Source organism: Diaphorina citri, unplaced genomic scaffold (assembly GCF_000475195.1).
Source record: "Diaphorina citri unplaced genomic scaffold, Diaci psyllid genome assembly version 1.1 scaffold665, whole genome shotgun sequence".
NCBI lineage: Eukaryota > Metazoa > Arthropoda > Insecta > Hemiptera > Psyllidae > Diaphorina > Diaphorina citri.
Genome location: NW_007378098.1, coordinates 141674 through 155099, shown reverse-complemented (window position 1 = coordinate 155099; position 13426 = coordinate 141674). Strand labels below are relative to the sequence as shown.

Genomic DNA, 13426 nt, shown 5'->3' with positions numbered 1-13426 from the left:
CGTCATGGGCGTGCTACGACACAGACCACATGAACCTAAAACACTTTTACCTTCGAACCTTAGATGCCTCACTTGCCCCACTTTGCTTTATTTACAAATTTCCTACAGCTTTTTTTCATTTTCACAACGGAAATCGTCACTTTAAATTACTAACGTTCAAATTGAAATTTGTTTGCCCGTTTTACACTTCAAGGGGAAATTTGTTTCCTTTAGTCACGGTAAAAGACCTATCATTAAGATCCTCAAAGAATCCAAGACACATTTGAACTAGATTATGGAATGACAAATCTTTAATACTACGTATTATGTTCTTAATTTTTAAAAGTTATAATTTTTTACCGCATGTTGGTATGAAATAATTAATTCTAATTATTTGAAAAATACCTTATTGATGTAACTTTTATATATTTATATAAACCATACATATATTATATATTTAATGTTTTATACATCCCTATGGTTTTCATTTCATGTTAATGTAAGGTTAATACAATTAGATTAAGATGAAAATGAATATTCAAACGATTCCATTGTTGGGGAATGTGAGCTAAGTGTGATTTTGCTTGCTTGAGACCTAAGGTCTCTCGGACGGTCTGACAGGCCTAGGTCTCTAGTTTCCGCCACTCACGCTCAGACTGCCTGACAGGCCCAGGTCTGTGAGACCGCGGTCTGTCAGACTGTCTTAGCGTGAGTGACTGGCCAGAGACTCGATTAATGTGAACCAAAGTGAAATATTTGCCTAATCGCCTCATGTGAGAAATCAAGTAAGGAAAACTCCCCCTTTATGTCTCCCCTAGGCTTGAACACCGTGTTAACATTTACCTAGCAAGGAACATACAGGCTTGGTTTTTAGCTGAATTCCCTCAGGGATGAGCTATTCACTTATGATTGTACCTGTAAAACGTACACGCTCCGCATTTTCCACTGTATGCCATACTTATGTCAATCAAAGGATTACAACACTGGTGTTTGTGTTCAATGTTCCGTATGCTCTTGAAAATTTCAAAATATTTTGGACACTAAAAATACATATTTTTGAAAATGAAGAAGACGAGAGAGGAGTAAAAAAAAAAAAAAAACATGAGTAAAAATTCGAACATTTTTCTTTGCAAGTGGAGATTTTTCACGTGAATTAGTAACACAGAAAAACAACACGCTTGTTTTCTCCTCGTCCATTTTAATAAAGGGAGTGCTGATTCAATTGCAAACAAGCACAACGACATAGAAAAACTCCCCAAACATTGGGCTGTTTTCGTAATCTTTTCATTTTGACGTGACGTTGAAAATATGTCTCCGTCAGATTTGTATTGCATTAAGGAGGCAAATAAGGGGATTTAATTCATTTTTCTTTCTCAATAATGATAATTCAGTAATGACATCCATTACTTGGGTGAGTTTTAATTTGTTTCAAGGAGTCTCGTACTCTTAGTATCGAACCTGAGACCTCCAGATTGGTGGCCTAGTAAACATTTTGCAGCGTTCACCTTATTGGGAACAGATCCAAGAAATAAAGAGGGACGTGTGTTTTGATGCCTTCATGATCTGGGCTAGGGTAGAGGAACCAACTGTGGCTGGTGTCCCAAAAATTCTTTTCTTTCTTTTTTTCTGTAATAAAAAAAGTCAAACTCGAATTAATAATTAACGATGTCTTCAAAAATAAATAAAATAATTAGGACAAAATATTGAAGGAGAGATATCAATTTCAATCTATAAATCTACTAATTCACCGAATTTCAGCAGGTTCGTTTTTGCATTGATTTGAACTTTGTCCAATGTCCATTGATCGTCTCTCTTATCCATTCAGGTGTCCTCATTTGGTTCACGTACCTATTAGATATTGACCCTTCGAGGTCGTATTGGCTTTGGAAGTACCTGCACGTTGAGTACTTAAATTTAACTGTTGGAACGCTTCGTATGTTTTTAATTCCTCAATTTATGTCCGAGACGAATATCTAAATTAACAAAATAATAAATTGTAAAAAACATACGCGGATTTTTTCCTAGTGTCTTATCTAATCTGTGTTTTAACGATAATAATTATATTTCGCCATTTTTCTTTCGACTGACGACGATATTGCGTCCGCGCGGTGTTAAACAGAGAGTAGACTAGTGTCTAGCTGTGGGACAATAAACAGGGAGGAGAACAGCTAACCCTAACCAGCCTAGCTAGCTGGCAGTTCCTCAAAGGGTTCTCTGTGCTTTTAAAGAATAAGCACAAATCCTCACGACGGTTGACTGCGGTTTAGGACGAACCAATTAGACATGGCTAGAGACCATCACCCTAGTGTATGGCAAAAAAAAGATATCTTTTCTTTATTCTACCATAAGCAACGTCCGCGCTTTCAAATAAAACATGACATCTCGGGTTAACATTTCTAATTTGAAGCTATTTCCATATTATCTGAGTGGAGAAATGTGTGTTGTTATTTCGCTGTAGTTGAAAGAAATCAGGCGAATGCAACACAGACGGGATGTTTGTCTGAAGCAATCAGAAATCGTACATTGTCGTGGTTTATTCGAGTGTTTCTAACACCTTCTTTATCTCGTTTCTGAACTCTTGCGTAAACGAAGGAATTTGGATTGTACAATTTATGTACCGATTTGGAACGCCTAACTGAAAACGAGCCATTTTTCATAATCTAATTTACCTAACTAAACTAAAAACGAGCAATTTTTCGTAATCTAATTTGTCTTTCTTTAAATTTTCTCCCAGTGTAACACCTTTGTGAAACCTCGGCTTTACATCTATCACCGCGGGTAAACTATCAAATAAGATAACGTATGTGAGTTTCTCCCAGTGTAACACCTTTGTGAAACCTCGGCTTTACATCTATCACCGCGGGTAAACTATCAAATAAGATAACGTATGTGAGATACATAAAAGCTATCGGAGTGATCAATATTAAGTGAGCAACAATGATGTGATAAGCTGTTTTTTCCGTAAAGATAAAACTGAAATCTCGTACCATAAGTTAAATCGTGAGTGCTCTGATAACGTGGAAATGGGAAGTTTAAAGTATCTAACCTAGTTAACTGGTGAAATCTTTTTCGTAAACAAATCTTTTTCATATCAAGTTTTTTTCTCCCAAAGCAACTCGTGTTTTTTTAAAGGTCCTCCAAACTACGTACGTAAATCATTCAATCTTGATCGTAAATGAACGAAATCGCAATGTCAAAGTCAACATGATGTGATAAGCTGTTTTTTCCGTAAAGATAAAACTGAAATCTCGTACCATAAGTTAAATCGTGAGTGCTCTGATAACGTGGAAATGAAAAGTTCAAAGTATCTAATCTAGTTAACTGGTTCCCAAAGCAACTCGTGTTTTTTCAAAGGTCCTCCAAACTACGTAAATCATTCAATCTTGATCGTAAATGAACGAAATCGCAATGTCAAAGTTAACCGTGACCGATTTGAAGCAGCTCTCCAGTGAAATTCAACTCCTCAAAGAAGAGAACAGACATTTGAAACAACTCCTGTTTGAGAATCTCGCCCAGAAGCACCAGAAAGATCGCTCCACTCCGGGACATGGGGAAGATAGTAAAGGCCAGCTTCATGTCCCTCATACGACCTGCAGTGACCCTTCCTCGTGCAATAGCACACAGTCCTTGATGTCTCATCATTCGAGCTCTGGATTCGACGACCCGCAGCACTTTTCGTCAGACAATGAAACCGGATCGACCAAACCTTCATCCTCTTATAAAAGTAAGTCAAAGGGTTATAGGCAGACCATGGTATGCCATACTTATGTCAATCAAAGGATTACAACACTGGTGTTTGTGTTCAATGTTCCGTATGCTCTTGAAAATTTCAAAATATTTTGGACACTAAAAATACATATTTTTGAAAATGAAGAAGACGAGAGAGGAGTAAAAAAAAAAAAAAAACATGAGTAAAAATTCGAACATTTTTCTTTGCAAGTGGAGATTTTTCACGTGAATTAGTAACACAGAAAAACAACACGCTTGTTTTCTCCTCGTCCATTTTAATAAAGGGAGTGCTGATTCAATTGCAAACAAGCACAACGACATAGAAAAACTCCCCAAACATTGGGCTGTTTTCGTAATCTTTTCATTTTGACGTGGTTGAAAATATGTCTCCGTCAGATTGGTATTGCATTAAGAAAGCAAATAAGGGGATTTAATTCATTTTTCTTTCTCAATAATGATAATTCAGTAAGGACATCCATTACTTGGGTGAGTTTTGATTTGTTTCAAGGAGTCTCATACTCTTAGTATCGAACCTGAGACCTCCAGATTGGTGGCCTAGTAAACATTTTGCAGCGTTCACCTTATTGGGAACAGATCCAAGAAATAAAGAGGGACGTGTGTTTTGATGCCTTCATGGTCTGGACTAGGGTAGAGGAACCAACTGTGGCTGGTGTCCCAAAAATTCTTTTCTTTCTTTTTTTTTTTTCTGTAATAAAAAAAGTCAAACTCGAATTAATAATTAACGATGTCTTCAAAAATAAATAAAATAATTAGGACAAAATATTGAAGGAGAGATATCAATTTCAATCTATAAATTAATCTACTAATTCACCGAATTTCAGCAGGTTCGTTTTTGCATTGTTTTGAACTTTGTCCAATATCCATTGATCGTCTCTCTTATCCATTCAGGTGTCTTCATTTGGTTCACGTACCTATTAGATATTGACCCTTCGAGGTCGTATTGGCTATGGAAGTACCTGCACGTTGAGTACTTAAATTTAACTGTTGGAACGCTTCGTATGTTTTTAATTCCTCAATTTATCTCCGAGACGACTGTCTAAATTAACAAAATAATTGTAAAAAATAACGCGGGTTTTTTCCTTAGTGTCTTATCTAATCTCTGAATGTCTGAATCTATGCGCTTAGTTTCAATTTTATAAACCATAATAATTACATTTCGCTATTTTTCTTTCGACTGACGACGATATTGCGTCCGCGCTTCAAATAAAACATGACATCTCGGGTTAACATTTCTAATTTGAAGCTATTTCCATATTATCTGAGTGGAGAAATGTGTGTTGTTATTTCGCTGTAGTTGAAAGAAATCAGGCGAATGCAACACAGACGGGATGTTTGTCTGAAGCAATCAGAAATCGTACATTGTCGTGGTTTATTCGAGTGTTTCTAACACCTTCTTTATCTCGTTTCTGAACTCTTGCGTAAACGAAGGAATTTGGATTGTACAATTTATGTACCGATTTGGAACGCCTAACTGAAAACGAGCCATTTTTCATAATCTAATTTACCTAACTAAACTAAAAACGAGCAATTTTTCGTAATCTAATTTGTCTTTCTTTAAATTTTCTCCCAGTGTAACACCTTTGTGAAACCTCGGCTTTACATCTATCACCGCGGGTAAACTATCAAATAAGATAACGTATGTGAGATAAAAGCTATCGGAGTGATCAATATTAAGTGAGCAACAATGATGTGATAAGCTGTTTTTTCCGTAAAGATAAAACTGAAATCTCGTACCATAAGTTAAATCGTGAGTGCTCTGATAACGTGGAAATGAAAAGTTCAAAGTATCTAATCTAGTTAACTGGTTCCCAAAGCAACTCGTGTTTTTTCAAAGGTCCTCCAAACTACGTAAATCATTCAATCTTGATCGTAAATGAACGAAATCGCAATGTCAAAGTTAACCGTGACCGATTTGAAGCAGCTCTCCAGTGAAATTCAACTCCTCAAAGAAGAGAACAGACATTTGAAACAACTCCTGTTTGAGAATCTCGCCCAGAAGCACCAGAAAGATCGCTCCACTCCGGGACATGGGGAAGATAGTAAAGGCCAGCTTCATGTCCCTCATACGACCTGCAGTGACCCTTCCTCGTGCAATAGCACACAGTCCTTGATGTCTCATCATTCGAGCTCTGGATTCGACGACCCGCAGCACTTTTCGTCAGACAATGAAACCGGATCGACCAAACCTTCGTCCTCTTATAAAAGTAAGTCAAAGGCAGACCAAGACGGACTTTACATGATTGTCAGCTTGTGTCAGAACCAAAAATAATTGGGATTGGTTTTGCTTCCTAAAATATCAGTAAAAGGTCTCGTTAATTAATTAAACTTGACATAACCCATTTGTACACAAGATTTTTTTTCCATCAAAAACAGGATGGACAAAATCTTTTCGTCATGAAATGTGTGTGAGTGACCCAACTTTGTTTCGGACGTTATCCTACCTGTAAAATTAATAGAAATAGAATTTTCTGTATACTTGGTCGAAATTTGCTATCGAAATAAAATTCTCCAGCAGAACGGAAGTTTTCGGTGTGACCAAATGAAATCCAATGCAACAAGAAAATTCGCTACCCTTAGTTCTGAAAATTACATTTCTTACCTTTTCAATCAAAAGCTTCCCTGCTTAATCTACTTCTAAATTCATTTGTCATATAATTTTAACCACCCACTGTGGCAAATAACTTTTCTAATACCTACCTACTTTTTATTATGATTTCACATTAATTTCATATTTAGTTTATTATTTTAATTTTTAACCTCGTCTGTATTATCAATTTTTACAATCATTGCTGTTAATAATGGATTGACATGGAAAGAATAGTTACAATATCCGTTTAAAGGTGATTTTTGTTTGTAGAAGGGAAACATGTACTGGGGGGATTACTTGGTCTAGGAACAAATAGGGACTAGTTCCCAAAAAGACATTTCTACTTATTTCTATGAAATCTCAATAATCGTATACATATACAATTCTAAAACCCCTTAGTCGCATGTTGATATCCTAAGTTCCCTGAATAATTTTGATTTGTATTTCCTATTTCCAGAACGATTTATGAAGAAAAGGCTCAAGGACCGGGATAAGAAGAGGAGCAAGTCCTTAGATGTTGAGACCTTGTTACCAACTCGTGTCCAACCAGAGTATCTACACCAATATGGAGTAAGTTCTTACCTGTGACCACCTCTGTGACCGAATTGTCAAGAGCACTGATTCTCAACCCGGCGTGCTGGGTTCGAATCCCGGCCAGGGTGGAAATTTTCTAATCAGACTTTTCCGACTTTTTGTGTGCTTTCTGATTTCACGATCTATTGCTAGCAACCACAGAATTCCACCAAGAATTCTACCTGATCTTGAAAATGGCATATCTTAAAAATAGAATGACCAGAATCAGTATACATCCCCTTTCAATACCATTATAGTTCACGTATGACCTATGACCCAGCTGGCTCGATATCTCGATAACCAATCTGAATCATGGTCTTCCTTCACAAAATTACAAAGCACAAGTGGACTAATTCTTGTTTTCGAATATCAGGAACTTAGGTATTGCTGTTAATAATGGATTGACATGGAAAGAATAGTTACAATATCCGTTTAAAGGTGATTTTTGTTTGTAGAAGGGAAACATGTACTGGAGGGATTACTTGGTCTAGGAAAGGAACAATAGGGACTAGTTCCCTAAAAGACATAAAGAATTTCTATACTTATTTCTATGAAATCTCAATAATCGTATACATACACAATTCTAAAACCCCTTAGTCGCATGTTGATATCTTGAGTTCCCTGAATAATTTTGATTTGTATTTCCTATTTCCAGAACGATTTATGAAGAAAAGGCTCAAGGACCGGGATAAGAAGAGGAGTAAGTCCTTAGATGTTGAGACCTTGTTACCAACTCGTGTCCAACCAGAGTATCTACACCAATATGAAGTAAGTTCTTACCTGCCCACCTCTATGACCGAATTGTCAAGAGCACTGATTCTCAACCCGGCGTGCTGGGTTCAAATCCCGGCCAGGGTGGAAATTTTCTAACCAGACTTTTCCGACTTTTTGCGTGCTTTCTGATTTCACGATCTGTTGCTAGCAACCACAGAATTCCACCAAGAATTCTACCTGATCTTGAAAATGGCACATCCTAAAAATAGAATGACCAGAATCAGTATCCATCCCCTTTCAATACCATTAGTTCACGTATGACCTATGACCCAGCTGGCTCGATATCTCGATAACCAACCTGAATCATGGTCTTCTTTACAATGCACAAGTGGACTAATTCTTGTTTTCGAATGTCAGGAACTTAGGTACTAAGTAATTCTTCCACAGTGAACTACATTACATAATTTTGACGTAATAAGGTAATTATGTCTCAACAAAATCCTAAAAAATATTCTGTGATATTCGCTTTCAGAATTTGGGTATCAAACTTTCACCCCTTGATTTTTCCCATGTTCCAGGTAGAAGAAGTGGAAAGATCCAATTCTATTGGTGCCCGAAGGCTGGCTCCCATTTTGACCATCACGGTTCCCTCTACAGAAGAAATCTACCAGTCTGACAGTCTATCCACTAAGGATGAGCAATATCTTAAGGTGAGCTTACAATTTTGACACATTTCAGAAGGCCCTTCTAAAACCCTTTTAATAGTTTATGTTGCGTACACCTCCTTTTTCCTCACCCTATCTATACCTTCCTCCTATTGCCCGCTACAACAAGATACCTACGAGAACCGACGGAACACCTTTAGTTCTTATCTGACCACCTCTCAAGTAAGACCTCAGTAAGTAACTTTTTTCTTAAAAGCCCCCAAAATCCCAAAGATCAGGTCTCATAGATTTAGCCAAATTACTAGGCATCTATGTATATTGTATAATGCATATTGATATTGATAAAAAATTTCATTTAATGCACGTTTTGATCCAGTTTAACTGTTAGCCGTTTGGCTAATAAAATGAGGATACATCCATGACGTCATTCATTGGTTATTCATTTTATTCTAATACGTTTTCACTATCGTGGAAAATCGTAATCTTTTGGATACGAAAGCACATTAGAGAAACTCATATAGGGAAAAATTGTTTTAAAATGAGTTATAATATTTTTATGGTCTATTAAAGTCTACGATTCGGAGAAAATTGGACGGGAAGAATTGACTGATGGGTGAGAATAGGCAAGCAGGGGATTGGCATTCACTCAAAATTTTATTTCAACTATGAAAAAAATCCACGACCTATTGAAATTCAATCAAAATTTTTAAAAGAAATTTGAATATCAAGGCAGGCGTCATTTCAGAGCTGGTGAAAAATGGAGGGTGGGAAATTGGTGTTATTGGTAAAGTCATGAATGACTAGGGTATTTGATTGTCTACCTGTTTGGCGACTAGCTCGTCTGCCCTTGCTGCTGAAATCAAATCCCATCCCTTAGTAGGGATTTCCTCGTAAAGGTACAAAAGAGAAATGCAAAGACTGAAAACTAGCACCATCATATTTTCGGTAAGATGTCACTGAAATATGTAAATTGATTGTTAGAGGCCAGTGTACAACTGCCAAGGTCTTCAGGACCTCTCGACCTCTCAAAGTTTGGCTTTCTTATTTCAGGACAAGTCGCGAGATATTTCTCGTACGGCTAGCATTGATATGAGCGTAGCCTGTAGCAAACCTTCTGATGATCTGAGGATGTGCCACTCGGCTCCTTCTAGTCCTAAGAAACCAATCAACTTTCTTTACGATCAAGGTAAGTCTGCCAGATTTTTCAGTGGAGTACAGTCTCATTATCCTTCAGGTAAAACCTACAATAATCCCATTTTCCTTTATGTAAAACCAAAACCTACAACATTCCCATTTTCAGGCAAATCAGATCGTCGGGACAGTGGTGGGGACGACCTGAGTCAGCATAGCAGCAGTCATCCGAACAAGAACACCATACACGAGATACAGAAACACTACCGACTTCTTCAAAAGCGACTGAGTCAGGAATTCAGCAAGAAGATAGGAGAGTGGGATATGAATAGAATCAGACATCCTCTGTCGAGTTGCCGAGGTCTGAGTTTACCTTGTAAGGACGAGAGTCATCTGGTGCGAGGTGTGATGAGTGAGAATTTGAGCCCGGATTTCAAGAAAAAACTCGAGGAATGGAATAAGATGAAGTGTGCAGACCAGGTGAGTGAGAAACCTGTATTCCTTACTTGTATTACACGAGTAAAGTCTGCCTGACTAGGGGTGTTAAACAGAGAGTAGACTAGTGTCTAGCTGTGGGACAATAAACAGGGAGGAGAACAGCTAACCCTAACCAGCCTAGCTAGCTGGTCGTTTTCAAAGGGTTCTCTGTGCTTTTAAAGAATAAGCACAAGTCCTCACGATGGTTGACTGCGGTTCAGGACGAACCAATTAAACATGGCTAGAGACCATCACCCTGGTATATGGCAGAAAAAAAAGATATCCTTTCTTTATTCTACCATCAGCATTCGGTTACAGCTACAACAACAACATTCAATAAAGTTCGCCCTGGCGGGATTGTTTCTTCCAGATTCCCCAGACACCACACACGGCCCCTCCGCACTTCAAAAAGCTCATCCCCGACTGGCAAAAGTGGAAGTCGATGAACTTCAAGCACGAACTTTTCACAAGCCACGACCTGGGTTCGAACGAGGGACCTTCGAGTTGTCAGTCCGAGCATGTATGCTCGCAGTCGGAGCATAAAGCATACCGTGTCACGACGGGCGGGGGAAAGTGTGTACAGAATATTGCCTGGATAGACAAGGAAATACACAAGATAGAGCGAGAGAAACAGAGACTGGACAAGGAGAAGGAGAAGTGCGAGAAAAAGATACAGAGGTGAGTTTGATTCTCTGAATTTAAACTACGCGTGGTTAGTACCTGAATAGGTGACCATCTTGGAAATCCGCGTGCTGCTGGGTTCCCGGCTCCACTCAGGCTGGGTGAGATTTCTCCGAATGGCCGTCACGAGAGACCTAAGTTGTTAAAAGTGACGTTAAACCCCTATTCCTACCCAAAGACCAGTATATGAGTTGGATTATCCTAACCATTCTAAAAAAAAATAACTTCGAAAAATAAAAAAAAACTTGTCCCTACAACAAAACAAGGGTTTTTTTTTTTTTTTTTTTTTTTTTCAACAAAATACTCTTTACTTTACTTAAATTTATGCGGAATAAGTTCAGTGAAACTATGTACAAAGTGGTATATTTTCCCAAAAATATATATTAGTGGTATATTTTCCTAGGTATATTTTCCCAAAAATCTGCAACCAAGTGCTTGTAATAGGAAATTATTTCATTTTATTGACCAACTAATGAGACCTTTTGAACTGGACAATACCCTTGACAATAGGTACTGGAGGAGTAAAACATGTCCTATTTATAATTTTATATTGATGAGTCCAAGTTGGTAGAAATAAAATATGCTCCAACATACACAATCATACCTACTGATACTGCATGCAATGTACTCATATCTCTCAATCTCTTCTCTCTAGATTAGAAAAAATGCGTCTTGCCATCGGATCCAGGATTCGTATGAAAGAAGTCCTGATTCCCACATCTTCAGGACTGCTTCGATTTCCTGGAATTTCCCGAAAATTCACCCAGAAGCTGTACGAGTGGGAAAAGGCGCAGGGGATTGGACCTGAAGCCTCGACCTTTGCATTGCTCGACTCCTCATATCAGCCAGATTTGAAAGAGAGAGGGAAATTCAAAGGTAAATCTACTTTTATAGTGCGGTGTACTAGGTGCTTTGATAAGTATCAAATTGAAATCCATTCCTAACCAAAGCTACATAGATATGCAAAATTGAAATTGGTCTTTCTTATATCAAAACACCGTTTTTTCCCCTTTATTCGAGCATTGAACCCAGGACCCTGGTTTAAAACGCCTTGGCTTAGATCTGATATGGGAGAGGGCTATTCTCATAATTGTTTCTCTATTATTTTTCTTTTTCATCATAGTTTTCCTCAAACAAATCGGACAAATTTTATCACATTAAATTAAATTAAAACTTAAAAAAAGAGGTTTGACAGACTTCTGCTAAGGTTTTATCGTCCCGAAATTCTCTTTTTTTTTAGTCAATGAAAAGAGAACTCTCACTCGGTCCAGATCACTAGGTAGTGTTCATGATACTACCAAGGGAATATCCCGACAGCCGTCCAGTTTATCACTGAATGATATGGATGAACTGCAAGACAACAATGTTAATGGTAAGTTGATCATAAGCACGTCCCGTGAGGGTCCAATAGAATGTAGTTTTGGGTCAAGTGGATTGGAAGACATCATATGCCTTCAGGTGTCCATTTGTCAAGGGTCTAGGTTTTCCTTGTCCTTGGGATCAATTTGGAAGCAAAAGAAGAAACTTCGGAGACGCAGAAAATCAGATTTGAAAAGACAAAATAGTTTTGATAAAGGCGATGACGAAATGAATCTCGAGGGAGAACACATCGTGAGTACATCTGATGATGAATTAGCCAGAACTAGAGAACCTAAACAACACAAAGATCCCGTGTTTGATACATCTAGTCATGTGAGCCTCTCAGATTTAGTTCATTTAAGCGACGGATCACCTGTTTTAGAAAGTAAATTCAAGCTGAATTCAGTAACGACTGAACCTGGTAAGGTGTGTGTGCCTACAGTTCGGAAAATATTCACTCCCGTGGTGGATGATTGTAATGGTAGCCCTCACGTTGTAGGATATGTACTGAGGAGTGCCATAGAGGAAGAAACAAATGAAGAACCCAAGGTAACGGAGATGTCTTGAATTCAGTAACGACTGAACCTGGTAAGGTGTGTGTGCCTACAGTTCGGAAAATATTCACTCCCGTGGTGGATGATTGTAATGGTAGTCCTCACGTTGTAGGATATGTATTGAGGAGTGCCATAGAGAAAGAAACAAATGAAGAACCCAAGGTAACGGAGATGTCCAATAAACAAAATAGTGATGATGTGAACAGTAAATGTTTAGATCTGAACAATAGCTTGGAGTATATTGATAAATCCGATGAAAATGATATTGACAAAGTTTCAAACTCGTCGCTTCAAGTTGAGTCTAATGACACTTTTCCGCCTAGAGATAAAGAAATACAAAATGGTGGGTGTTAAACAGAGAGTAGACTAGTGTCTAGCTGTGGGACAATAAACAGGGAGGAGAACAGCTAACCCTAACCAGCCTAGCTAGCTGGTCGTTTTCAAAGGGTTCTCTGTGCTTTTAAAGAATAAGCACAAGTCCTCACGATGGTTGACTGCGGTTCAGGACGAACCAATTAAACATGGCTAGAGACCATCACCCTGGTATATGGCAGAAAAAAAAGATATCCTTTCTTTATTCTACCATCAGCATTCGGTTACAGCTACAACAACAACATTCAATAAAGTTCGCCCTGGCGGGATTGTTTCTTCCAGATTCCCCAGACACCACACACGGCCCCTCCGCACTTCAAAAAGCTCATCCCCGACTGGCAAAAGTGGAAGTCGATGAACTTCAAGCACGAACTTTTCTCAAGCCACGACCTGGGATCGAACGAGGGACCTTCGAGTTGTCAGTCCGAGCATGTATGCTCGCAGTCGGAGCATAAAGCATACCGTGTCACGACGGGCGGGGGAAAGTGTGTACAGAATATTGACACCACACACGGCCCCTCCGCACTTCAAAAAGCTCATCCCCGACTGGCAAAAGTGGAAGTCGATGAACTTCAAGCACGAAC

General features: G+C 38.4%; 1 protein-coding gene and 3 long non-coding RNA genes across 4 annotated transcripts in view; 1 reads left to right on the top strand and 3 right to left on the bottom strand.

Moving 5' to 3' along the window:
* Positions 1-127: 127 nt before the first annotated feature.
* On the bottom strand, positions 128-2080 carry LOC113468173. The gene is made up of 2 exons (XR_003392024.1): positions 1828-2080; positions 128-1605 (listed from the first exon to the last, which is right to left on the bottom strand). It is a non-coding gene; the product is annotated as an uncharacterized LOC113468173 (long non-coding RNA).
* Positions 2081-2811: 731 nt separating this feature from the next.
* Positions 2812-13426, top strand: part of LOC103511023 — a 31557-nt gene continuing 20942 nt past the window's right edge. Inside the window, exons 1-9 of the mRNA XM_026824904.1 lie at positions 2812-3184; positions 3403-3703; positions 7545-7657; positions 8182-8313; positions 9319-9454; positions 9569-9879; positions 10247-10554; positions 11213-11433; positions 11798-11929. Of these exons, the coding sequence (XP_026680705.1) occupies positions 3155-3184; positions 3403-3703; positions 7545-7657; positions 8182-8313; positions 9319-9454; positions 9569-9879; positions 10247-10554; positions 11213-11433; positions 11798-11929 (1684 nt within the window). The 5' untranslated portion in view covers positions 2812-3154. The remainder of the gene's footprint in view (positions 3185-3402; positions 3704-7544; positions 7658-8181; positions 8314-9318; positions 9455-9568; positions 9880-10246; positions 10555-11212; positions 11434-11797; positions 11930-13426) is intronic.
* Positions 3906-5854, bottom strand: LOC113468172. The gene is made up of 2 exons (XR_003392023.1): positions 4641-5854; positions 3906-4414 (listed from the first exon to the last, which is right to left on the bottom strand). It is a non-coding gene; the product is annotated as an uncharacterized LOC113468172 (long non-coding RNA).
* Positions 12081-12811, bottom strand: LOC113468174. The gene is made up of 2 exons (XR_003392025.1): positions 12502-12811; positions 12081-12334 (listed from the first exon to the last, which is right to left on the bottom strand). It is a non-coding gene; the product is annotated as an uncharacterized LOC113468174 (long non-coding RNA).